The sequence below is a fragment of the Triticum urartu genome, chromosome 1A (genome assembly GCF_056163025.1).
Source record: "Triticum urartu cultivar PI428250 chromosome 1A, HENAU_Tu73, whole genome shotgun sequence".
NCBI lineage: Eukaryota > Viridiplantae > Streptophyta > Magnoliopsida > Poales > Poaceae > Triticum > Triticum urartu.
Genome location: NC_141873.1, coordinates 89,683,668 through 89,707,308, shown reverse-complemented (window position 1 = coordinate 89,707,308; position 23,641 = coordinate 89,683,668). Strand labels below are relative to the sequence as shown.

The following is a 23,641-nucleotide window of genomic DNA, read 5'->3' as shown; positions in this document are numbered from 1 at the left end:
GCAAGTCTCTTTGAATTATCAGTTTGGTTTGGCCTACTAGATTGATCTTTCTTGTAATGGGAGAAGTGCTTAGCTTTGGGTTCAATCTTGCAGTGCTCGATCCCAGTGACAGAAAGGGAAACGACAAGTATTGTATTGTTGCCATCGAGGATAACAATATGGGGTTTACATCATATTGCATGAGTTTATCCCTCTACATCATGTCATCTTGCTTAAGGCGTTACTCTGTTCTTATGAACTTAATACTCTAGATGCATGCTGGATAGCGGTCGATGTGTGGAGTAATAGTAGTAGATGCAGGCAGGAGTCGGTCTACTTGTCACGGACGTGATGCCTATATACATGATCATACCTAGATATTCTCATAATTATTCGTTTTTCTATCAATTGCTCGACAGTAATTTGTTGACCCACCGTAATACTTATGCTATCTTGAGAGAAGCCACTAGTGAAACCTATGGCCCCCGGGTCTATTCTCCATCATACATGTTTCCAATCTATTTTATTTTGCAATCTTTACTTTCAATATATATCATAAAAATACCAAAAATATTTATCTTATTATCATTATATCTATCAGATCTCACTCTTGCAAGTGGCCGTGAAGGGATTGACAACCCCTTTATCGCGTTGGTTGCGAGGTTCTTATTTGTTTGTGTAGGTACGAGGTGACTCGCGCGTGGTCTCCTACTGGATTGATACTTGGTTCTCAAAAACTGAGGGAAATACTTACGCTGCTTTACTGCATCACCCTTTCCTGTTCAAGGGAAAACCAACGCAGTGCTCAAGAGGTAGCATAGACCACCACATATGACGGAGAATGACAATCACACCAAGCATATTGGCTAGGGAGGGGCTGATCTAGACAGGGAACCGCACTAGTATTGCTAGACCAAGCCGACGACTTTGCTCGCAAAGGCTCGAACGAAGAGGTTGTCAAAGAAGACGATGTTGCTGCCACTAATGAATATGGAACTACGTCGACAAACAACGCAGATAACCAACCCGTTATCCATGAAGATCAACGGGGAAAATTCTAGGGTTCCTCAGCAACACCGTGCCAAGCATCACAGAGACATGATTGGTGCCGGATGGCGTCTATTTGAAATAATACCACCATCACCATTGGAGCACCGTCACCCTGACCTGGAAATCTACTACATAAATGACGAGAGAACATAATCCTCTCCCCTCCACCTTATGGCACCAAAGCGACGGCCAGATGCGGAGGGGGAAGGAGATTGTTTTTTGGCAGCTAGGGTTTCCCCATGGGATGATCGTTGACACTTCATTTCGACAACAGAGAACCTATGGGTAAGTCTACAAGCCAGAACCCAATATAATTAGAGAGGTGCATACGAAAACAAAACATGTCCCTGCTTGAGCATTAGGATGAAGTATCAAGTAAAATTTGTCTGATCTGTGAAAACTTGATAACTTGCTTCTAGAGATATCAGCTCATGCGACATTTTGTCGGAGCACAATTGTAGCAACCAGACCTCAAACGGTCCAATCTCTGTGTTCCGGTGTCATTCCTGGATCAGTAATACTGACACCACACAGTACTTGAAGGATTTATAACAGAGTAGCAATCACACACTTATTACATCGAGTGTCTCAAAAGAGAACTTATTACAATAAATATGGCTTAAGGCCATCTAATAACGATAACAGCGGAAGGCTTGGAAGATAAGTGAGTCCATCAACTCCAACGGCATCACTGAGTATAGAACCACGACCTAAAACTCCTTAATCGTCGTCTGAAAAGTCTGCAACATTAACGTTGCAGCCCGAAAATGGGTCAGCATATGGAATATGCTGGCAATGTAACACATAGAGAGTAATGGAATGAAACAGCTATACTATATGCATATTTGGCTGGTGGAAAGCTCTATGGTTACAGTTTTGCAAAAAGCCAATTTTTTCCTACTGCAAAGGAATAAATTTATTTAACTATCATAGTGGTTGTTAAACATTGAGAATGGTTGACAGCATTCTCAATCCCAATTAAATATCATTAAACAAACCCATCAAACTTAATTTTATAGTAACATGTTGAGATTCACATGATAATCCAAGTACTAGATACTCAAGATGTCCATAACCGGGGACACGGCTAACCATGATTAGTTTATACACTCTGCAGAGGTTTGCGTACTTTTCCCCACAAGACTTGATCTCCTCCGTTGGATTTCTCGCACTACATGGTGTTTGAGAAACGGATGACCGAGACATAGTCTTTCAGAAGCGCTAGCACCTTACGATGGGTAGACCGTACCACCTACATCCCCTACATCTGCTAGTCTACCACTGTAAGAGTTTGCACGACTTAGTCAACTATGCTAGAGCCCATAATAGCTTGTGGCCGCACACAGAAGTTTCTAGCATGAATAATCTCATGATCCCTTTGAGCCTGGGTGGCGGTCCAAAAGAAAACAGGCAATCCTGGAATACCCAGGTACCTCAATCCACCCAGATGTGTATTTAAATTGCCACCTTAGATAAACCATTGATTTAAAAGAAATCTCACATCTGTCATGGATATCACTCACCCAATCCACATCTACTAGCATAGCATAGCAATAGTAAGCAAACGTAGAAGTAACTCCCAAAGGTTTGATAATAAACAGGTAATAGGTACTACCTCAACTACTTCCCATCCCACAATTTAATTAGATCCTAATCATGCAATGTTTGAGGTTTGATCTAATGCAATAAAACTGGGTAGTAGAAGGTATGATCAAAGTGTTACTTGCCTTGCTGATGATCCGGGAAACCTAGTGATTCGAAGTAACAAGCGGCGCACTCCGGGTACTCTATCGCAAACAAACAAGTATACAATAAGTACTCAACTAATGCACAGGTAAAACTCAAATAAGAGACTTAACCAGAAAGTTTAACTTAAGAACTCCGGTTGGCAAAAAGAATCAAATCGAACGAAGCAACGAAAGACAAACGGCAAAAGAAAATAGGCTTCGATTACTATTCTGGATCTAGGGCATTTTTTACAGAAACAAAAACTTGTTTGAGTTGGTTAAACGGAAAGAGGGTTTCGAGACAAAACTCCACGCGCTTGAATCGCCTGATTCCGATAAACGAACGAGAAGTTATACTAAAACGAAAATCGGATCAGAAATCGCGATCAGAAAAATCGCGGATTTAATCCGAGAAAAAGAAAAACCACGAACAGTTTAACGAACGAACGTTCGTTAACTGGATCTAAACGATGAACACGTTCGTTAAAATGAACGAACCGAGTGAACGTTCACTAAATAGACTAAACCGAAAAAAAACCGCTCTAAAAAATGAATCTAAAAAAAATAAACCGCGGCTTTAAAAAAACTAACCGCCGACGACTACCTCGGGCGGCGTGTCCGGCGAACGGCGGGCGGCGGCGGCGCGGGCAGCGGCGTGGGCGGCGGCGGCGCGCGGCTAGGGTTAGGGTTTCGGGCGCGGGTGGGCTGGCGGCGGCGCTGATGGGCTGGGGCGGCTCGGGGCGGTGCTATTTAAAGGCTGCCCCCGGGCGGAGTCCCGCTCGGATACGGCCCAAAGTCGGTTCGCGTTTTTTAATAATAACACATAGAAAAACAAATAAAATAAATACTAAACGGAGTTCAAAAATCCTGAAATAAATTTTCCCCGGCTTCTAAAATCAAGCCGCACAGTATGAACATTTATTTGGGGCCTAAATGCAATTTTGAAAAATGCGCATTTTTCCTAAATTCAAATAAAATAGCGAATAAAACCAAATAAAATCTTATTTGATTTTTTTATTAAATCCTCAATATTTCTTTATTTTGGGAAAGTCATTTTATTTCCTCTCTCATATTTTTGAAATAACAATTATTGAAGATAAAATAAATAAAATCAAATGATCCTATTTTCAAAATTTGAGACAACTCAAATATGAAAACAACGAAATCCCCAACTCTCTCCGGGGATCCTTGAGTTGCGAGAAATTTCTAGGATCAACCAAAATGCAATAAATATGATATGCAATGATGTTCTAGTGTATAACATTTCAAATTGAAAATTTGGGATGTTACAACAATCCAATGTCACGTCCATCTCATGTGTGATTGTGTTGGTTTGTACCTTCATGTGGTACGTGATTCGGCGATGCTTCCGCATGGCGGGACAGCTATTTTCTCGAATTTCTGATGACATGAAAGCCAATGAACCTTTCTTCCAGCAACGAAGAAATGCCTTCCATCTCATGGGTTTTCCCCCTTTTATGATGTGCCCATCAATGCCACAATTATCCTTCCTACTGCAGGTTTACTCGGGCCGGCTCCAAGTATTGGGCAGAAGCCATGTGTAACCCCAAACATGTTACAACTTGGCTCGTTGCTTTTTGAGATTTCACCAATCGAGCCAAAGAAGGACACAGTGAAGCCAAACTTCAGGACTCCGCCGAGGTGAATTAGTATTGGGCTTTTCATGTACGGTGAAGTAGTCCCAAGCGTGCAAGCAATCAAGTTTATTTTAGTTTAGGCTCGTGATCAATGTGGCCGAAGAGATTAATTAGTTTAAGAGTTAAAGAGTACTAGTTTAGAAAAGTCATCCACGTACAAGTTAGTTGGCTATATATCTGGCCATGGGCCGGGTCGGGCCGGGCTTGGGCCGGGCCTAAAAAAGTCCATGGCAGAAAACTGAGGCCCAGGCCCTTCCAGGCCCTACCATCGGGCCTACTTTTCAAGCCCAAGCCCGGCCCATCTGATAAAAAGCCCTGAAAAGCCCTTAGGGCTTAGGGCCGTGAGCTGGACCTCTTCCTTAAAATGTCAATATGCTAAGCCCAAGCCCGCCCAGGCCTTGCTGGTGGGCTCAAAACTCAGGCCCAAGACGGGCCCACGGTCAAGCCCATCGGGCCTAGGCCCTGGATTTTAGGGCCGGGCCTGGGTAGGCCGACAAGGCCAGGCCTGAGATGACCAGGACTAGTTGGCTAGCTTAAATAAATGTATCTCTCCGAGATGTAAAAGAAGAGTATCGTTTTTTTGTTAGTTTCGGCTAGAGTTTTACACGGCCGTACATACGGCTGGTGGGAGTCACCTTATATTAAGGTATCGTGAGTTGTATCAAGGGGTCAGCTTTTTGGACAGTTGAATATAAAAATAACAGAAAAACGCCTCACGGCGAGGGGCACCCATGATGTGTTCTTGCGATTCCTAAGGTTTCGTTGCTGCTGTGCCTGTGTTGATCTCGTATCAATATTCGGTATAAGTCTACTCCTTTGGCTTTTTTCTATCTCAGTTGGATCCAAAGGCTTCTCCTCTTCTACATCTGTTTGTTTTTCTGCGACTGTTGTTGCCGCTGTTCATTGTTATTTTGCAAGTGCCGTGAAGGATCGAACTGTCGAGGCATATCAAGTGGTATTTAGAGCTAAGGTTGTTCATGGTACTGTGTTGATCAAGATGTCGATATCGGTCAACAAGGATGATGAGGCTGCTGCTGATTCTGAGGAAATTGTACGTTCAGTATACACGGATGATATTCCTCAAAATATTTGGGATGGTTTTGACCACACATGCAACTACATCAAGCAATGTCATGATGCGCTCGACAAAAGGATAGATGTCCTGATCACTCGGTTCGATGGTTTGGCAGACATCATCAATATGCCGGCAATGAATTCTGCATCACCACAGACTGCTCCGGCTGCTCCACTGCGTTTTGCACCACCGGCTCACGATGGACATGTCGGCGTGCATGATCGCCATTTGGCGGCACACCCTCATGGTGGAGATGATGGTTTCGATGATGGCGTTGACCAGGCAGGGTACGCGCCACGACCACGACACTATGCGCCTCGTCCTGAAACTTCCGTTCGTGGTGGAGTGCATGACTGAGTTGGTCAAGATGTGCATGTGCCTTTGGATGATGGAATTGGGCGCATAAAATTTTCAACCCCTTCGTTCTCCGGCAAGTGCGAACCAGAAGGCTATTTGGAGTGGGAGATGCGTGTTGATCAAATTTTTGATGCCCATCATTATAGCGATGAGAAGAAAGTTCAACTTGCTGGAATTGAGTTCACTGGTTACACGCTAATTTGGTGGAATCAAATTTGTCGTTCAAGACATCGCCCGACGACTTGGCGAGGTATGAAAGAATTCACGAGGCGTCGTTTTGTTCCTGAGCACTATAAAAGAGATATGTACAACAAGTTGCAGTGGCTCTCTCAAGGTAATATGAGTGTTGATGAATATTACAAGGAGATGGAATTGCTTATGATACGTACAGGGACAACGGAGGATCCGGAGGCGACCATGGCACGTTTCTTTAACGGGCTAAATATCAAGGTGCAGGATTGTGTTGATGGTGGTCTACTACAACATACAAGATCTTGTGCACCAAGCTGTGCGTGTGAAACAACAGATTAAGCGGCGCCAAGTCAACACAGTTCCCAGTACCAGTTTGAATACATGGCGACGCTCACAATATAAGAGTGAGGATGTCGGTCCTAGCTCCAGGGCGACATCATCAAATCGCTCTCATGGTTCCGTGCAAAAGGATGCTACAAAATCAGGATTGTCGATGGTTGATTCTAGTGCACAGTCGACCGGACGCACTAGTGACATAGAGTGTTTCAATTGTAGAGGAAGAGGACATATGAAGCGTGAATGTCCTAATGAGAAAAGAGTGTTGCTCACGAGAGATGGCTATGCATCCGCTAGTGATGAAGAGGCAGTTTCTGACACTTCTAGTGAAAAATCTAAGGATGCTGAAAATGTGGTTGCGAGTTTTGAAGCTGCTGAATCATATCCATCTTTGATGGTGCAACGCGTGCAAGAGGATTGCATTGAGGATAAGGAACAACGCTGGAATGTTTTTCAGTCTTAGTGCAAAATCAATGACACCAATTGCAAGCTGATTATCGATGGTGGAAGCTACACCAATGCAATCAACAAGGAATTGGTGGAGTCTTTAGGATTACTTGTGTGGAAACATCCACAGCCCCATCGTGTTGAGTGGATGCATCACACTGGAAAATTGAAAGTTACACACATGGTGCGCATAATTTTTTTGATTGGCGACTATACTGATACGGTGATGTGTGATGTTTTGCCAATGGATGCATGCCGCCTATTGTTGAGAAGGCCATGGCAATATGATCGTGGTGCTACACAGGACGGGAGGTTCAACACTTATTCATTTTGGAATAATGGTAAACGACATGTGCTGCGACCAATGTTTGTTAACGTCATCAAGATAGATGTTAATATTTCTCCTTGGAAAAAGGATTGCAACGCTTGTTTCAAAACCGAAGACGGCTTCGATTCAAGAGGGAGAGGATGATGTGCCCATCAATGCCACAATTATCCTTCCTGCTGCAGGTTTACTCGGGCCAGCTCCAAGTATTGGGCAGAAGCCATGTGTAACCCCAAACATGTTACAACTTGGCTCATTGTTCTTTGAGATTTCACCAATCGAGCTAAAGAAGGACACGGTGAAGCCAAACTTCAGGACTCCGCCGAGGTGAATTAGTATTGGGCTTTTCATGTACGGTGAAGTAGTCCCAAGTGTGCAAGCAACCAAGTTTATTTTAGTTTAGGCCCGTGATCAGCGTGGCCGGAGAGATTAATTAGTTTAAGAGTTAAAGAGTATTAGTTTAGAAAAGTCATCCACGTACAAGTTAGTTGGCTAGCTTAAATAAATGTATCTCTCCAAGATGTAAAAGGAGAGGATCGTTTTTTTGTTAGTTTCGGTTAGAGTTTTACACGGCCGTACATACGGCTGGTGGGAATCGCCTTATATTAAGGTATCGTGAGTTGTATCAAAGGGGTCAGCTTTTTGGACAGTTGAATACAAAAATATCAGAAAAACGCCTCACGGCGAGGGGCACCCATGATGCGTTCTTGCAATTCCTAGGGTTTTGTTGCTGCTGTGCCTGTGTTGATCTCGTATCAATATTCGGTATAAAGTCTACTCCTTTGGCTTCTTGCTATCTCAGTTGGATCCAAAGGCTTCTCCTCTTCTACATCTGTTTATTTTTCTGCGACTGTTGTTGCTGCTGTTCATTCTTATTTTGCAAGTGCCGTGAAGGATCGGACCAACCAGCGACTCGTCGGCTAGTCGAGGCATATCATTTTAGGAAGGTGATCGCGACACTTTGGATGGTTACATATGGCTCTCCCACAAATCCATGGGATGACAAATCGTTGAATGGTTGAAGATATAATTATAAAGTGCATAGAAATGTTTGCTGGAACTATTGTGAGTGTGTATGGAGAGCAATATCTTGGGGGACCCAATGTAGAGGACACAACCAGACCTCTAGCGGTTCATAAAGCAAAAGGCTGGTCCAGATGCTAGGGAGTCTTGATTATATGCATTGGTGGTGAGAGATTTATCCTGCAACTTGCTACGACCAATTCACCGAACGTTGCAAGGATCCAACAATAATTTTGGAAGTTACTGCCTCCAAAGATTTCTCAAACCACTACTTTGGGTTGCCCGAATCTCATAATGACATCAATGTCCTGCAGAGATCTCATTTGTTTACAAGACTAGCTGGTGGTACCTCTCCACCTTGCAACTTCAGGGTGATTGAATGACCATCACTATGACCAAGGCTATTATCTAACCGAGGGCATTATCCATCTTGGTCGATATTTTTAAAGAATTTTTCTAATCCTGGGAGCAGGAAACATAAGCATTTTTTCAAGGTGTAAGAAGCTCAAAGGAAAGATATTGAGAGGAAACCAGAGTGTTGCAAGCAAGGTTCTTGATTGTTCGATGGCCTGCTCATTTCTAGAACATGTCTTGACAAATATCATGACATGTTTGTGTGATCCTATGCAATATGATCATAGAGGATGGGAGGGATGTGCCAAGTCCCGTTGATTATGAAGATATTGGCGTCATCATTAAACCTCGTATGCACACATGATGCATTCAAGCATTTCTTGATGCGTGTCGGAAGATTGAATACTGGACCTCTCGTCGTCAGTTGAAGGAGAATCTCACTGAGCATATAGGAGATAGTAATGTCTAAATTTATTTAAAATTCATTTTTTGTTACTTGAACAATTTATTTGATTGGATTATTCATTTCTTTTGGATTATCTATTAATTTGAATTATTTGTCGTGTTTGCATTAATGGGTTTTGCAATAATTTGTTGCATTATTGAATTGTTTGATCTATATTGTTGTAAATAAAGTATAAAGAAACCATGAAAGAAGGAGTGCGGCGTTTCGATGCCCAGGCTCATCTGCAACCGGTCAGAAAAAATTCAAAACAAATACTTAAAAAAATCCATTTTTTTGTGTGGTAGATAACTTGATGCATCATTTGGACTTCTGAGAAACTCTCAGCAAAAAGGACAAATCGGGCCAGAACAGTGCGTGAACAGTAAACATTTTTACAGACTCCAAATTTGTCTTTTTTGCCGAGAGCTGCTCGGATGTCCAAATAATTTGAAATTTGGAGTGGACCTCACACATCAAATTGTCTACCACAAAAAAAAATTTGGATTTTTTTTTAAATTTTCTATTATTTATTGTGATTATTTTTGTCAAGGCAGCTGCAACTGAGCCTGGGCTCAGAAGTGGATTGCCGTGAAAGAAATATGAAAAACACATTATAGCGACTCTTTGTTTGCGCAGAACCTCCGTAGCCTCCAAATGCATATGAAGCGCTCCATATGCTTTATGGAGGTTGCCAATACGGCGACTCTGCTAGAGTTGCTCATATGTCTCTACTCCATACGGCCATCCTAACAAGTTTGTGTTTTCATTTTTCTTTGCGTCCATTGCAAGATTGTATGATGTATTTTGGTTGTATTATAGGTATGGTTCTTTTGAACGAAGAAAAATCCTCTCTTGTTATAAAAAGAAAATTCTGCCAAAAAAGAGGTTTTGTGTTGGAAACCTTATTTTTTTTTCTGGAGTACAACCTCCGTTTGGAATTAACTGTCGCTGTAATGAGTCTATCTAGACGCGACTGAGGGACCAAAAATATGGATTTTCTTTTAAGAAAATGTAAAAATATGTTTTTTTAGCAACTGTAATGGATGCATCTAGACACGATGGATGGACTAAAAACATGGATTTTCTTTTGAGAAAATGTAAAAATATGTATGACCGATCTAGCGAGCGGCCGGCTGCTTGCTAGTTGTCCCGAGCGGCCGGTCTAAAACAGACAATTTTAGTCCCTAATCCATAAAAGATAATAATTTGTCCTTTCCATTTGATAAAATAACTCTAATTAGAAAAAGTACTACGTACTAAAAAAATACTACGAAAGCAAACATATGAACAGATATGGACGTATTTATTTTAGGTTTTCAAATTTTTAAAAAGTGATAATTTTTAGATCGTACTTCGGAATTAAGATCCGTTTTCACCGTTGGATCCCTTGCGACGTGCTCTTCAAAAGTAGATCCCATATGGGGATGTTTTGACGAACTAGTCTTCCTGCCAACTAAATATCAATATGTGTGCAACTAGAGTGCATGCCGCGCCAACTAAGCATATGCGCGTGCCAACAGTCCTTCTGCCAACTAAACATCAATGTGTGTAACTAGACTACATTGCCGCGCCAACTGAGTATATGTGTGTGCCAATAGTCCTGCCAACTAAACATCATTGCGTGTGCAACCAGACTACATTGCCACGCCAACTGAGCATATATGTGTGTAACTAGTCCTGCCAACTAAATATCAATTTGTGTGCAACTAGACTACATTGCCACGTCAATTGCGCATATGTGTGTGCAACTAGTGTCCTGCCAACTAAACATCAATACTGTGCAACTAGACTAAATTATAAGCCAACTGTGCATATGTGTGTGCAACTAGTGTCCTGCCAATTAAATGTATGCGACTAGACTACGTTACATGCCAACTAAACATCAATGTGTGTAACTATGTGACTATGCGGACCAGATTGTGCAACTCTGTGGCCGTGCATGTGCCAACTAGGACTACTATGTGTGCAACTATAACTACTGTGGATGCAGCTCCAAAAAACTGGGTTTGAAAAAAATTGCACCATGCAGTATTAAAGTTGCATAAAGCAGTACTGAAGTTGCACAATATAGCGTGAAAGTTGGCATCAAAAAAATTTCATCGAAACATACTCATGCGGGATCTAGTTTCAAAGATCTCGTCGCAAAGAATTCAACAGTGAAGACGGATCTGAATTCCGACGCGTGGTTTGAAAGATATGGCTTTTTAAAAATTCAGAAAACCAAAATAATTGGACGTGAAGCTGTTTCTTTCAAATCAGACTAACTAATATGAACACATTAAATACTGATAACGACATGCACTAGCAGACAAAAAAACTACTCATGTATAGTTAGGAAGCCCGGCCATTTTTCTTATCAATTAGTGCGCGGTCACTTTTTAGATTTTGGGAAATATGTATGGCCCTGGCCAGTGGTTCAGTGCTGCACTGGCAAAGTGGCAAGTGGTAGACAATGTTGGGCCGTGCGTAGTTCGGTCTCTTTGATACGGAGGAACCCAAGCCAGCTTCCCCACAGGCCCATGGATGCAGTAGCTCGCCTCGTCCCCTCTTCGCCCTAACTCGCCGGCGTCACCTGCTCCGCCCGCTCCCGCCGCCCCCATGCTCCCCCTAATACGCCGCCTCCCCGCCGCTCCCTCCCGCCTAGCCGCCCTCGCACTCCGCCGACCACACCGTCGAGCTGCGACGGCGGCCTCGACGACGACGACAGGGACACCCGCGGTATCATCCTCCCGTCTCGCGGGCTCGCCGCCAGCAGAGAACCCAGCAGCGGATCAGGGGAGCGAGTTGGAGCCCCGACCCGAACCCCTGGACCGGGACTGGGGCTCAACGCTGTCCCGGGCGGACCTTACAGAGGTTGCCGGAATCCTCCGGCGGTTGCGCGACGAGCAGATCAGTCTGGGCCTGGGCACCTTCAATCTGCTGCTGAAGCGAGCGTGCGAAGCAGACGACTTCCTTCTCTTCGCCAAGGTATTCAGACACTTGCTGCTCTCCAAAGCTGCTCCCGACTTGACTTCCTACATGTGTGTCGCCAGGGCCATTGGGGGTCTAGATGACAATGAACTGTTACTCAAGTTTGTGAGAGAGGTATTGGAGATCACAAATGGCAGAGACCCCACGGTGGCGAATCGCATTGTTTTCGCCGCGGGTAGATATGGGCGCCTCGATAAATGCTTGATCATTTTCGAGGAGCTGAAGAAAGATAGGAGATGCTTGGATGTTGTCACCTTCAACACTGTCTTGGACATGCTAGGGAAAGTTGGTCGGGTGGGCGAAATGCTTGGGGAGGTGAAGCTGATGGAGGAACTTGGCATTTCTCCTGACATCGTGACGTATAATACAGTGATAAACTGCCTGCGTAGGCTTGGAAGATTGAGTCTGTGCAAAAGCTTTGCAAGAGAGATGTTTGAGAGAGGCATCAGTCCGGATTTGAGAACGTATACCGCGCTAATTGATTGTTTTGGAAGGGCAGGGCATATTGCTGATGCCCTCGAGGCGTTTGAGCAGATGAAGAAGTCGCACCAACCTTCGATTTATGTCTATCGGGCACTGATCAGTGACATGAAAAAAGCTGGGCGGTTTGAGTTAGCAGAAAAGCTCACCGATGAGATGAATTCGAGTGCGTCTGATTTGTTAGGCCCTGAAGATTTCAGGCAGAAGTCCAAGGGAAGAAGGGCCAGGAACAGCAGCAGGTAAGAAGCAGAAAAGTTATCTTCCAGGTTTGTGTGATTCCTTCACATGCGATGCAACAGCTGCTGGCACCCAGTTCCCGACTTCCCATGGATACTGGTCTTGTTGGCTGACATCTTCAGAAGATGTATCATCTTCAGAAGATGTATCCTATAGGAAGAAGCAGAGAACTACAAAGTTCAGATGACAGTAGCTTGATGATTACAAAGACACTGCAATGATCCTGGAGCTACAGACCTGAATGGCGTATCATGACCGCAGGCCATTGCTGATCCATGATTCAAGAGATTCAGGCACACGAGTCAGTAGCAACTGCAGCAATTCCCAGTTAAGAAATATTTGGTGCATCGCTGGATTGTCGCTTGGAAGGTGCCCGTTACTGGAAAGAGGGGCCGTTGTGCTCTGAACTTGTGGGTGTCAAATTCAGCATTTTACGTTGCTCTTCAGTGCACTGAAGAATAGTGAAATCTTGGCATCTGGTTCATTTTGTAGGCTATGCTTGTAAATCATTAGGCATAATAGCGAACAAATGAAATTTTACACGTGTAAGTTGATTCTATCCAAAATTTCTGGGATAATACCATCTTACAAATCGTGGGCCGGTGCACACTATGTGTCTGTCAATATGCCATGAACTCCTACTCCCTAGAATTTATTTTTTTTGCGAAACAACTCCTACTCCCTAGATGATGGTGTGATGCCATGTCATTTCCATGCAACGTGCAGTTTGTTGAAGTTTCTGTTGTTGGGGGTGCTGGATCGAGGATGTTTACTGCATGCTCTCCTAGGGACTAACTTTAGAAGATTTAATAAGTGAATGCAAACGGAGTCCATAATAATCACGAGATAGTGCGGGGCAGAGAAGAAATTCTAACATTTTTTTTCAGAATGTATGCTCGTATTTAGGTCACGAAACATTACAAAGTCCTGAACCGTACAAGCATGATTAAGCAGAATAACAAAGAGCACACTAAAATAATAATAATAATAATAATAATAATAATAATAATAATAATAATAATAATAAGATCTTCGAAGCTCTGTGCCATCGCCCCTGAACCATTGTGAAAGACTCATGCAACAAAATAATCTGCGACCAAACCCAAGGAGGACATCATCTTTAACCACATCATCATCACCACCACACTGCTCCATCTTTTCTTTGCTCCGGCGCCAAAAGGACAAAGACACACTGGTGCATCCAACAAGCCTGTACCAGCCTTCGTTATCTGTGCCTTTGAGTATCGCCATATGTGTCCCTTTGGATGGAAGTATACCTGGCCAAACCTCGGGCCGGGCCTAGCCAAGCCCGAGGCAAAAAACTCAGGCCCGGGCCCGGGCTGGCCCGGCCATCGGGCCTGGTTTTTTAGGCCCGAGCCCGGCACGGACACGTAAAAGCCCGGCGGGCCTCGGGCCGAGCCCCTTCAGGAAATCGTAAAAATGACGGGCCCAGGCCCGGCCATCAGGCTCAAAATCTAGGCCCGAGCCCGGCCCAGGAGCAGCGTCGGGCCGGGCCGGGTCGGGCTTTTTCGGGCCGGGCTTCCCATGGCCAGGTATAGATGGAAGAGAACTAGGATCCGGTAACGGCGTCGCGGTCGGGCCAACCGCCCGAGGAAAGCAAGGCATCCCTTCAGCAGCAGCACAAAGGAAAAGGAGGACCAACAACAATAGATCATACCGACAATGAGGAGGAAGAAGCTCCATCTCTGCAAAATCACCAACCACTCGAGGACTAGCCCAGCCAGTGTCGTTCGACCTCCAGACACCATAGCCCGCGACCTCAACGAGACTCGGGATTCCCCAAACCGTCGGCTCCTAGACGGAGGCAAGAGTCCCGTCTGACCGCGTATGAAGCCCGAGGAAACTTATTCAGACACGACGCCGCCGAAACGGTCTTGACAACGTCTTTCTTAACCCTAATCCTACTATGAACACAACCAACACACAGATCCGAGGTTCCCCCTCCCTCCCGCCGCCGGAGGGTCGGCGAAGGGAGAGGGAACCAGCGGCACTGCTAGCAAAACACAAAAGGAGCCACGGTCGTCTCTTTTCGCCTCGCTACAATCCGTTCTTTGTGGAGGTCGCTCGTCTCTTCTGCACGAAAATTCGGACATTTTGATGGAAAAAGTTTTGGAAGAATTAATTAAGTGCATGCCAAATGAGAGATTCTTGCAAAAGAGAATTTATTTAGATCTATAAATCTAAAAAAATAGATTTAGAGAGTAAAACAAATTTAGGGACCCCCCTTGGCAGCCCAGCACATTCGTTTGCCCGTCAGTCAAACTCGCGGCGGCTCCATGCGGCCACTCCCGGCGTTCACGATCTCCCGCCTCGCCGCCGTCGGCGCGGACCCCTGCGGCGTGCCGCTCCCCGTCTTCAACTCCCTCCTCTCCAGCCTCGCCTTCTCCGACCCCTCCCACGCGCACCTGCCGCTCCACCTCTTCCGCCGCCTCCTCCTCCTCCCAGCCCGCCGCCCGGACGCCTTCACGCTCTCCTCCCTCGCCTCCTCCTTCCTCCCCCTCCACCCCCGCTCCCACGCCGCCGCCTCCCTCCACGCCTTCTCCCTCCGGCTCGGCCTCCTGCACGCCGACCCCGTCCTCACCAACTCCATCCTGCTCCTCTACCTCCGCTCGCCCCACCGCTCCTCCACCTCCGGCACGGCGCTCTGCCTGTTCGACGAAATGCCCGCCCGCACCGCCTCCACCTACAACACGCTCATCTCCCACGCCCCCGCTGGCATCGACCTCCGGTCCCTGGCGCGCCACATGGTCGCGGACGGGCTCTGCCCGGACAGGTTCACGGTCTCGGCGCTCCTGTCCGCGTGCGCGTCCGAGCGCGAGGGCAGGGAGCTGCATTGCTTTGCCGTCAAGCGCGGGATGTGCGGCGACGGCGATTTCCATGTCAGCAGCGGGTTTGTCTCCATGTACTGCAGGGTCTCCCGGCCAGACCTTGCGCGCAGGGTTTTTGACAGGATGCATCAGAGGAATGTCGTCTCGTGGACTGCCATGGTGGGAGGGTACGCCGAGAATGGCATGTTTGAGAATGCGGCGAAGGCTTTCCGGGCAATGTGGGCGGTTGATGGTATTCTGCCGAATAGGGTCGCGTTGATCAGTGTGCTGTCGGCTGTCGAGGGCCTCATGGGCTTAGCAGAGGGCAAGCAAGTGCATGGTTTCGCCGCGAGGATGGGGCTCTATGGGGAGGTGTCCCTCAACAATGCTTTGGTTGATATGTATGCAAAGGGCGGAGCCTTGCGTTATGCAAGGCGCATTTTCGATGATGGTACTTGGCGCAAAGATGTCATCTCTTGGGGTTCAATGGTACTTGGTTATGGCCTTCATGGTATGGGTATGGAGGCAGTTGCCTTGTTTGATCAGATGCATGCTTCTGGGGTTAAGCCAGACAGCATAGTTGGTCTGGGTGTGCTTTCCGCGTGCTGCAGGGCAGGATTGGTGTTGAAGGGACTTGAGATATACAACTCCCTGGTGAAGGATCATAAAGTCCATCCAACCGAGGAGATGTCTGCTTGCGTAGTTGATTTACTGGGGCGTTCTGGGTTGATTGACCATGCCTTGGACTTCATAAAGTCAATGAGCGTAGAGCCAGGCCCTAGTGTATGGGGAGCACTTCTGGATGCCTCTGTTATTCACAGTAACAAAGAGACTCAAGATTTAGCTTGCAGGTCTCTTCTTAGATTGGAAGAAGAGAGCCCATCAAATCTTGTCTCGGTATCTAACCTACACGCCTCTTCTGGTAGGTGGAATATTGTTGAACAAGTGAGGGCAAAGATTAAACACGGAACATTGAAGAAAACACCTGGTCGCAGTTGGGTAAATGCAGCAATATAGTGACTATCACTATTCTTCTAGGAGTGAATTGTTCATGACTCTTTCAGTGGTTCAGAGCTCTACCAGCGCACATAAACTGGTATGCTCTGGAATCATTGGCATTGTACAGGACTACATCAAAGCAAATTGTACCATTGGCAGTTAAAAGAGCAGAGCTGCTGTATTTACTCTATGCTCATACATGTACGTTCGGGCGGATGTTATTACAGCAAACGAAGTGCCTCTGCAACAACGGTGTGGTTGTTTGCAATGTTCACTCTTCCCATGTACTCTTACACCAGGTAAATATAACTTCTTATAGGTTCATTGTATGGTCTATTTTTTTTTTTGATTGCTTCAGAAATTGGCGCTTCCTTATTTTTCACCAGAATTTGGTGTTTCTTTATTTTGTCATCACATGAAGTGATTGAGTTCCTTTTTCTAGGATAAGGAAGTGAGTTGCTAGATGAGGTTGAGTTGACAGCAGAACCAAGGATGCTCCAAAAGAACATTCTAAGCATAAGAAATTCCAAGAACCTAACTTCCCAAGAGCACTAGACCAAGAGCCACTGACCAGAAAAGATCCAGAAAATTTTGGAGAACATATAGCTTTAGAGAGAGACCATTAAAGAATGCTCAGATGGTTTGTGTGACCATCGACTGAAATGAGCTTGCACTAGTACTCACTTTATATGCAGCTGGGGCCAAAACAAAATTCTCTTTGACTTGAGTTTGGAGGTCTTTGTTTGTCAACAGAACATGTAATTTCCCAGTTTCTCTTGCACATTTATTCATTCCGACTATAAAATGGACGACAACACAAGACATTACTCTCTATGAACATATGGTTGGTCCCTCCTCCCTCTTGCCTTGGGACCGGCTACACAATTGTAGGTGTTACCTTAAAACATCATAGCTGGAGTTTGGTTTTTGAGTAGTAGATTTATAGTGGTGGAACTCTTAGCCGAGTCGGACTCACTGAGAACAGTCTGCTTCAATGGCAAGTGTTTTGGTGTCGCCATACCTTTTCAGAATCCTTCATCTGACAGTGAAACTGTACAACTATGGCTGTTCAGGCAGGCCTGCAGAGAATAAAAGGACAGCTTAGGAAATTATACAAACTTTGATTTGTTCAACTAAATCTAGATCTCTATATAATGGTAATCTCGAAATAGCTTTTAGATGACTCATATGGTTGCTTAGAAAGGGAATCTTAAAACCTCCTAGATGTCTAATATAATTCCTGTTGTACTATTTACTGCAGTCTGCAAAGTCAGAAATGCCACACATTGAATTCCAAGACTAATTTCCTGCGGCACTGATCCAAATCCATGTGCATCAACACTCCTAAGCCAGATTTATTGTTACAGATAAAGAGTCTATGGTGGTAGCTTCCTTGTTGCAAGTTCCACTGGGGTCTCCGAAGCTCGCAAACTTAACCCAAGAGATAATTCTGCCTTTGGGGCAAGGCAGCTCTACTTTTGCTGCTTTGCTATACCTGTGACCGTGAGAACCATTCCATGTTCCTGTCAAGATCCTTTTTCGAGTCATCGTAAAAAAATATGTACTGGATTAGGATGTTATGTAACTGAATCAGGTGCTCCCATGGTATTCTTGCTTAGCAAATTTGATTTAACTATCCTTTGGGAAGGTCAAGGAAGCTACTCGTTGATGGAAAGGACTCTGATTAACCAGGTGAGAGTCCCCGCATCTCTGTTTTCCATTCTTGTACAATTATGAACCTTCGGTAGCTCCGTACGAGATTGCTTAGACAATATATTTTGCGATCTTGCTGCTATTGCTCAATAACCTCCATCCTGAATCATCTTGTTTCTTCTTGGAACAGAAATGCCATGTGAAGAGCCACGACATCAAGAGGTATCTATGTTAGCGAAAAGGGCTCTATCAAATAAGAGTGGTGAGCTGCATTTTCCTCAGTAGCTCGTGCTCCCCCCATCCATATATATAATGCGTTTTTCGAGATTGCCTTTGACTATTGATAAGATTACTAGTATATGAGATGTATAATGTGGAAATTCTATCGTTGGAAGCTCCTTTCACATACAAATTTGATGATATGCTTTGTGTAATTTACATGTCATATTATTGCTCTAACATGTGGTCAAAGTTAACCTCGGAAAACGCTGGATAGATGGATAGTAGCAATTTTTTTTGCTGGGAGTCGTAATCAACATGATCTGTTGACACTACTCACTCGGGATCTCAGATTGGTAGGGTTTGATCTCTAAGTCTGAATCTAATTTTGCCGATCTGTTACTGTACATGGCAAGAAGAAGTGACGATCCAAGTGACAGAAATTCAAGTATTCCGAGAAAAAGACCAGGAACTGTTTTAACAATCTTTCGTACTGCCATGGACGCCAGGTTACGTAGTACTCCCTCCGTTCCTAAATATAAGTCTTTTTAGACATTTCAAATGGACTACAACATACGGATGTATGTAGATATATTTTAAAGTGTAGATTCACTTATTTTGCTCCGTATGTAGTCACTTGTTGAAATCTCTAGAAAGACTTATATTTAGGAAGAGAAGGAGTATTTACCAGTTAATTGCCCGTGCATTGCAACGTGGTATGCATATTTTAGTGGTTCATCATGCACATTACAGTATTTAGTTAGCATTGGAATGTGTTGTTTTTCTCGAGCAAGCTCCTTCATTCCAACGACAACTTATTTCATGTGCTTGGTGAGGGATGCGAGGTGCATTAGCAATGCACCACATCTCATGATGTTGCTCAATGCGAGCTTCTTTGTCTTGGCTCTCTTCTCTTCCCTTTAGCTTTGCTCTTGAAGGTTGTAGGTGGCAGCACGGAGAGATCGCTGTGCTTGATTTGCTTGGTCCACACTATGGGCTTCTTGCCGGTGTGCCTCACGTTCTTCATCTTGGTGGCGTCACTCTTCTTGTTGACGATACCGTTCTTCCTCTTGGTTCATTTGACGGTCATAAGTGTCATGTTGTTCTTGAGCTTCACGTTGTCGTTGTTCATTCTCAAGGATGCGATCTTGCAATCCATTGCCTTGAGGAGGATTTAGAGCAAGATATCCTTATTGTTCTTCATGATGATGGTGACGTCGAGACCGGTATGTACTTGCGCCGGATGGTAGCTCGGATGAATGTGCAATTGAACGCCGTCTTGAAGGTGATGAAGATGAAGAAGGCTTGCACTTGTCGAACTTGTCTTGAATGCGGTCCATATGTGCGTCTAACTTGGCGTTGAGATAGTCCCCCGTGAGATCTTCATATTGGTGCACATCGGTGGCGAGGTGCTCATTCAAGATTGCGTTTGTGCCGTTCATAGCTCATTGTAGTCCGAAGTGGCGAGACTTGGTGACATAGTCCTTCATTTCTTCTTGGCCGTCGAAGACCGGATGAGATGTACCGTCCTTATCTATCAAAGCACTCAAGAAGGTCTGAGTAGAAAATGAGATGAACAATAGCAAAGTTACCTTTCTCCGATGTTGGCGAAGGATCGATAGATCTCATAAGTTGTCGATGCAAAGTGAATAACTTGGTAATTGTTGTTGTCAAATACGTACACCTAACACAAAGCTTATGGAGGATCTTGCTAGGGGTTAGGCACCAAACCAAGCAAATTGAAGTTCAAGGTTTTTGTACAAGTTGGAAATGAACCAAATTGAACTCAAATGCTATACAAGTGATCGCACGTAAGGAGAAATAGGAAAAATAAAGTACACATGCATAAAGATATCTGGGTTTGTGCAACCAAGAAAATGAGCATACAAGATTTTCCTAGGAAGACTAAGCTTGTGTTCATGAATGCTAGGAGACGCTAGCTTGATTGCACTTTTTTTGACGGAACCTCGTCAGAGGGCGGGGAGCTCCCGCATTGCATTAAGAAGAAGAGAATTGGTCCAGTTAATAAGGGAAACCGGACCCAAAAACCGTACATGGCACGGTTAATCAAGGAAAACTGGCGAAGACCACACACACCCGACTAGCACTCAAGGAACATCGTCCGATCCGGATACAAGAGTGCCTAGGCCCAAGACCATTGACAACACAACATACCCAGCCAAATCAATCTCTGCAACCTCAAGAACACGCCTGCAACCAGATGTGCACTCACCCCTAACCTTCAGAAAAATGCCATCACACATTAACCTCCACCAAGGCACGAATTGCCTGGATCGCCGTCGACGTGAGCGGTTTCTTGTACATCTGCAAATAAGTCTTCATCTTCTCTTGCACATCCTCCTCGGTGACTTTCTTAGATGTCGTTCCCTTCGGTAGCTCTCCAAAAGCCTCCGCCAACCTATATTCAGCACGCTTGGCAGTCGGGATGTTGCAACTTTTGTTCTTCTTATCCAAACGTCCACTACGCCTCTCGGGACAAGTAGATGCCCCTTCAATCTGCACATGAATCGGTGCTTCAAGCAAGGACCGCGGCGCTGTGCAACTGAAACTACTTAGGAACTCATCCAATAAGGTGGTTGAAGCCGGACCTTGAGGCATGCCAATGTTACCAAGTAGCTCCTCGGACACCCAAGACATCATATTGGTAGTGCCCCCTGAAGAAAGCATCACTGGAGAGGATACCAAGGGAGGCACCTCTGCAGCCAAGCCAGTGGGCAAAACCACCTCAATCTGCTCCATGTCCTTACTCACTTTGAGTATCTCCTCAACCGTTCCTTGCTCCTCCTCGTGTTGAATCATCATCTTGTGCAAAACTACATCCAAAGTAGGAAGAACATCTGCAGGAAGCGCCATAGTAGCCAGTACCTCAGACGAGCAACCAGCCACACTAGTCTCACTGACGCCCTTAGCACAAGCAACAACGAGAGGTGCCGGTTCCTCATGCTCACACCAGGGGGGAGGCGGATCCATCGGCGCCGAGGAAGAGAAAGGTCCCCCACCGATCCTCAAAGTCCCATCCTCCTGCACCTCAGGAGACCCATTGATGGCCGGCGAAGAAACAACACTGCCACTGATAGCCTCCAGCCACTCTAAGAGGCTCGAAACCTGAACCGCGCAACCCTGCAGAGCGAACGCCATGTCGCGGAGAGGCTGAATGACCTCCTCTGTACGAGTGGCAGCCAGTGCTTGCACCTCGGTGTGCAGGGCCTCGATCTGAGCTGCAAAGTGGGGTTGCAGCAGCCCCAATTCAGCAGCAATGGAAGACTTGACGAGGTCGGCAAGATCTGAGCAGGGGGAGCCGAAGTTGCTACAAGGTGCCTCCTGAACGAGCACAGCCGGAGAGGCAGCAACGAAGGCCCACGAGCGATGTGGCGGATATGGCGGAGGTGCGTGGCAGGGTGGCGCATCCGGTGACCGACGTGGAGAGGCCGCAAGCGAGGGGGAGTGGGGGGTTGAAGCTTGTTTGGCCGGAAGGCGCGTCGGGCACTCCCGCTCGCGGTGGCCAGAGATGCCACAACCCAGGTACCTTATAGGGTCGCGGCAGTCAGCCACAAAGTGCTCCGACGCGAGGCAACGGAAGCAGCGGCCATACGTTCTCCTCTTGAAGGCGAGGGAGACACCGACCCCTTTTCTGGGAGACGGAGCAGGCGCCTTCTCCATCCGCGAACGACGCTGTCCCCCAACCTCCACCCAAGGCTGCTCGGAAGACGTCACAGGTGCCTCGGCAACCAGCTTTGGCGTAGAGTTCGCGGGAAGGCGAGGTGGAGGAGGTGGCAGCAGGAGCTCAGAGCACCCCAGGGAGCAAGGGACGGGAGCCTCCAGCCCTCCAACGGCGGCAGCAAGCGAGGGATCTGGATCTGGATCGGGAGGGGGGCAGGGAGCGGGGGGTGGAGGTGGAGTGGTGGCTGGGAGGGCTGCTGGGGAGATGGAGGAGGAAGCCGAGGAGGCCATGAGACAATGATGAGGAGGAACTCGGGGATCGAATCTACGCGGCGGCCGCAGCGGCGGCGGCGGCGTCGCGGGACACCGATAGGATATCAAGCTCCATAGCACTTATAGGGCAAGATTCCTAACTTGGCACAAATCCTACGTATGCAAGCGTGACATGTCCTATCCAAGTATGGTTTGCACAAGTATCTTTTCTTGACCACTCTTTGTTATAACTTACAATTCTTTCTTTTTGTAGATCCTTCTATATTTTTTTCTCTTCCTTTCCACTATTTTTTTGAGCGTCGACCAAGTATGCTCTAGCATCCAAAAACCAAGGCGCACAGGCATTTCCAGAGGGAGTATTTACCATTTGTGGTGGGGGGATGGGGGCCTAGGGTCAGAATGACCCATGCAACAAGTTCAGGTAAACCCTATTTACAGTTTAAGCATTGGACGTAGCAGTAACAGATACACAAAACAAACGGTCAATCTCATGCCACGGGCCACAACTTTCCCTTGGATTACTCTGCATCTAATGATGCCAACTTCCTTTATTTTCCTTGGTCTCAGAAGCTAGCTCCAGGTAGATCGTACAAAATAACAATTCAAAGCTTCACGCCATGGAGAGGTTAAGCAGATCACGATGTCGGTAAGACCCGAGGATACACGCAAAACGACATTTGTAAGAATTGAGGGCACTCACAAAATGAAATTAATGTAAAGGACGATAATGTAGTGAAATGCTACACTATCATTTGTTGCTAACTGCTTAGTATTAGACACCATACATATGGTAACTAACAGAAATATATTAATATTTATATGCAGCATTTATTTACATATAAGGAAATACGCAACCGGGGTAGCATATGCGCGGTAAGTATCTAACCTGTTGCAATGGTTGGTGAATGATATTATACAAGAAATCAACAACGTTTGTACACAACCAGAAACTAAATTATGAAAAAGGGAAGCACAGCTCAGTACCAGATCAGGAATGTTTTGTATCCACCTACGATATGGTTTGTCAACAACTGATATAGACCAATAAGCAACACAAAATGCTAGACTATTATAGAAGGAGCTAATATAAAAGAAACAACAATATCCAAGAGATAAAATGCCTTACCTTTTCGAAAACTTGGTTCCATGAGCACGAGTCATCCTTCATAAGTGACATTGCCCGGTAATCCTGACATTTATAGAATATTTGATTAAGGTTTATGAATTATTTGAAGCACACACAGTGTTGACAAATAAAATTCAGACAATAATTCCACGAATAACATAATATTTTGGAAGATCAAGACCAACAAAAACTTGCTTGTCGAATTTG

General features: G+C 45.5%; 3 protein-coding genes across 5 annotated transcripts; 2 read left to right on the top strand and 1 right to left on the bottom strand.

Annotated features, from left to right (window-relative positions):
* Positions 1 to 11,400: 11,400 nt before the first annotated feature.
* LOC125509934 (Tetratricopeptide repeat (TPR)-like superfamily protein) lies at positions 11,401 to 13,267 on the top strand. The gene has a single exon (XM_048675026.2). The coding sequence runs from the start codon at positions 11,567 to 11,569 to the stop codon at positions 12,659 to 12,661; it is 1,095 nt and encodes a 364-aa protein (XP_048530983.1). The 5' UTR covers positions 11,401 to 11,566; the 3' UTR covers positions 12,662 to 13,267.
* A 1,641-nt stretch (positions 13,268 to 14,908) lies between these two features.
* LOC125549002 (putative pentatricopeptide repeat-containing protein At3g23330) lies at positions 14,909 to 18,573 on the top strand. 3 transcript variants are annotated; one of them, XM_087514066.1, is made up of 4 exons: positions 14,909 to 16,781; positions 16,925 to 17,639; positions 17,744 to 18,174; positions 18,326 to 18,573. In XM_087514066.1, exon 1 carries the CDS (start codon positions 14,953 to 14,955, stop codon positions 16,498 to 16,500), a length of 1,548 nt encoding a protein of 515 aa, XP_087370192.1. In that variant the 5' UTR covers positions 14,909 to 14,952; the 3' UTR covers positions 16,501 to 16,781; positions 16,925 to 17,639; positions 17,744 to 18,174; positions 18,326 to 18,573. The 3 variants fall into 3 exon arrangements, with proteins under 3 accessions (XP_087370192.1, XP_048568473.2, XP_048568467.2); XM_048712516.2 differs by lacking the exon at positions 16,925 to 17,639 and having other exon boundaries at positions 17,850 to 18,174; XM_048712510.2 differs by lacking the exon at positions 16,925 to 17,639.
* Positions 18,574 to 18,712: 139 nt separating this feature from the next.
* Positions 18,713 to 22,480, bottom strand: LOC147990175 (uncharacterized). The gene has a single exon (XM_087514060.1). The coding sequence runs from the start codon at positions 22,324 to 22,326 to the stop codon at positions 20,611 to 20,613; it is 1,716 nt and encodes a 571-aa protein (XP_087370186.1). The 5' UTR covers positions 22,327 to 22,480; the 3' UTR covers positions 18,713 to 20,610.
* Between the last annotated feature and the right edge of the window lie 1,161 nt (positions 22,481 to 23,641).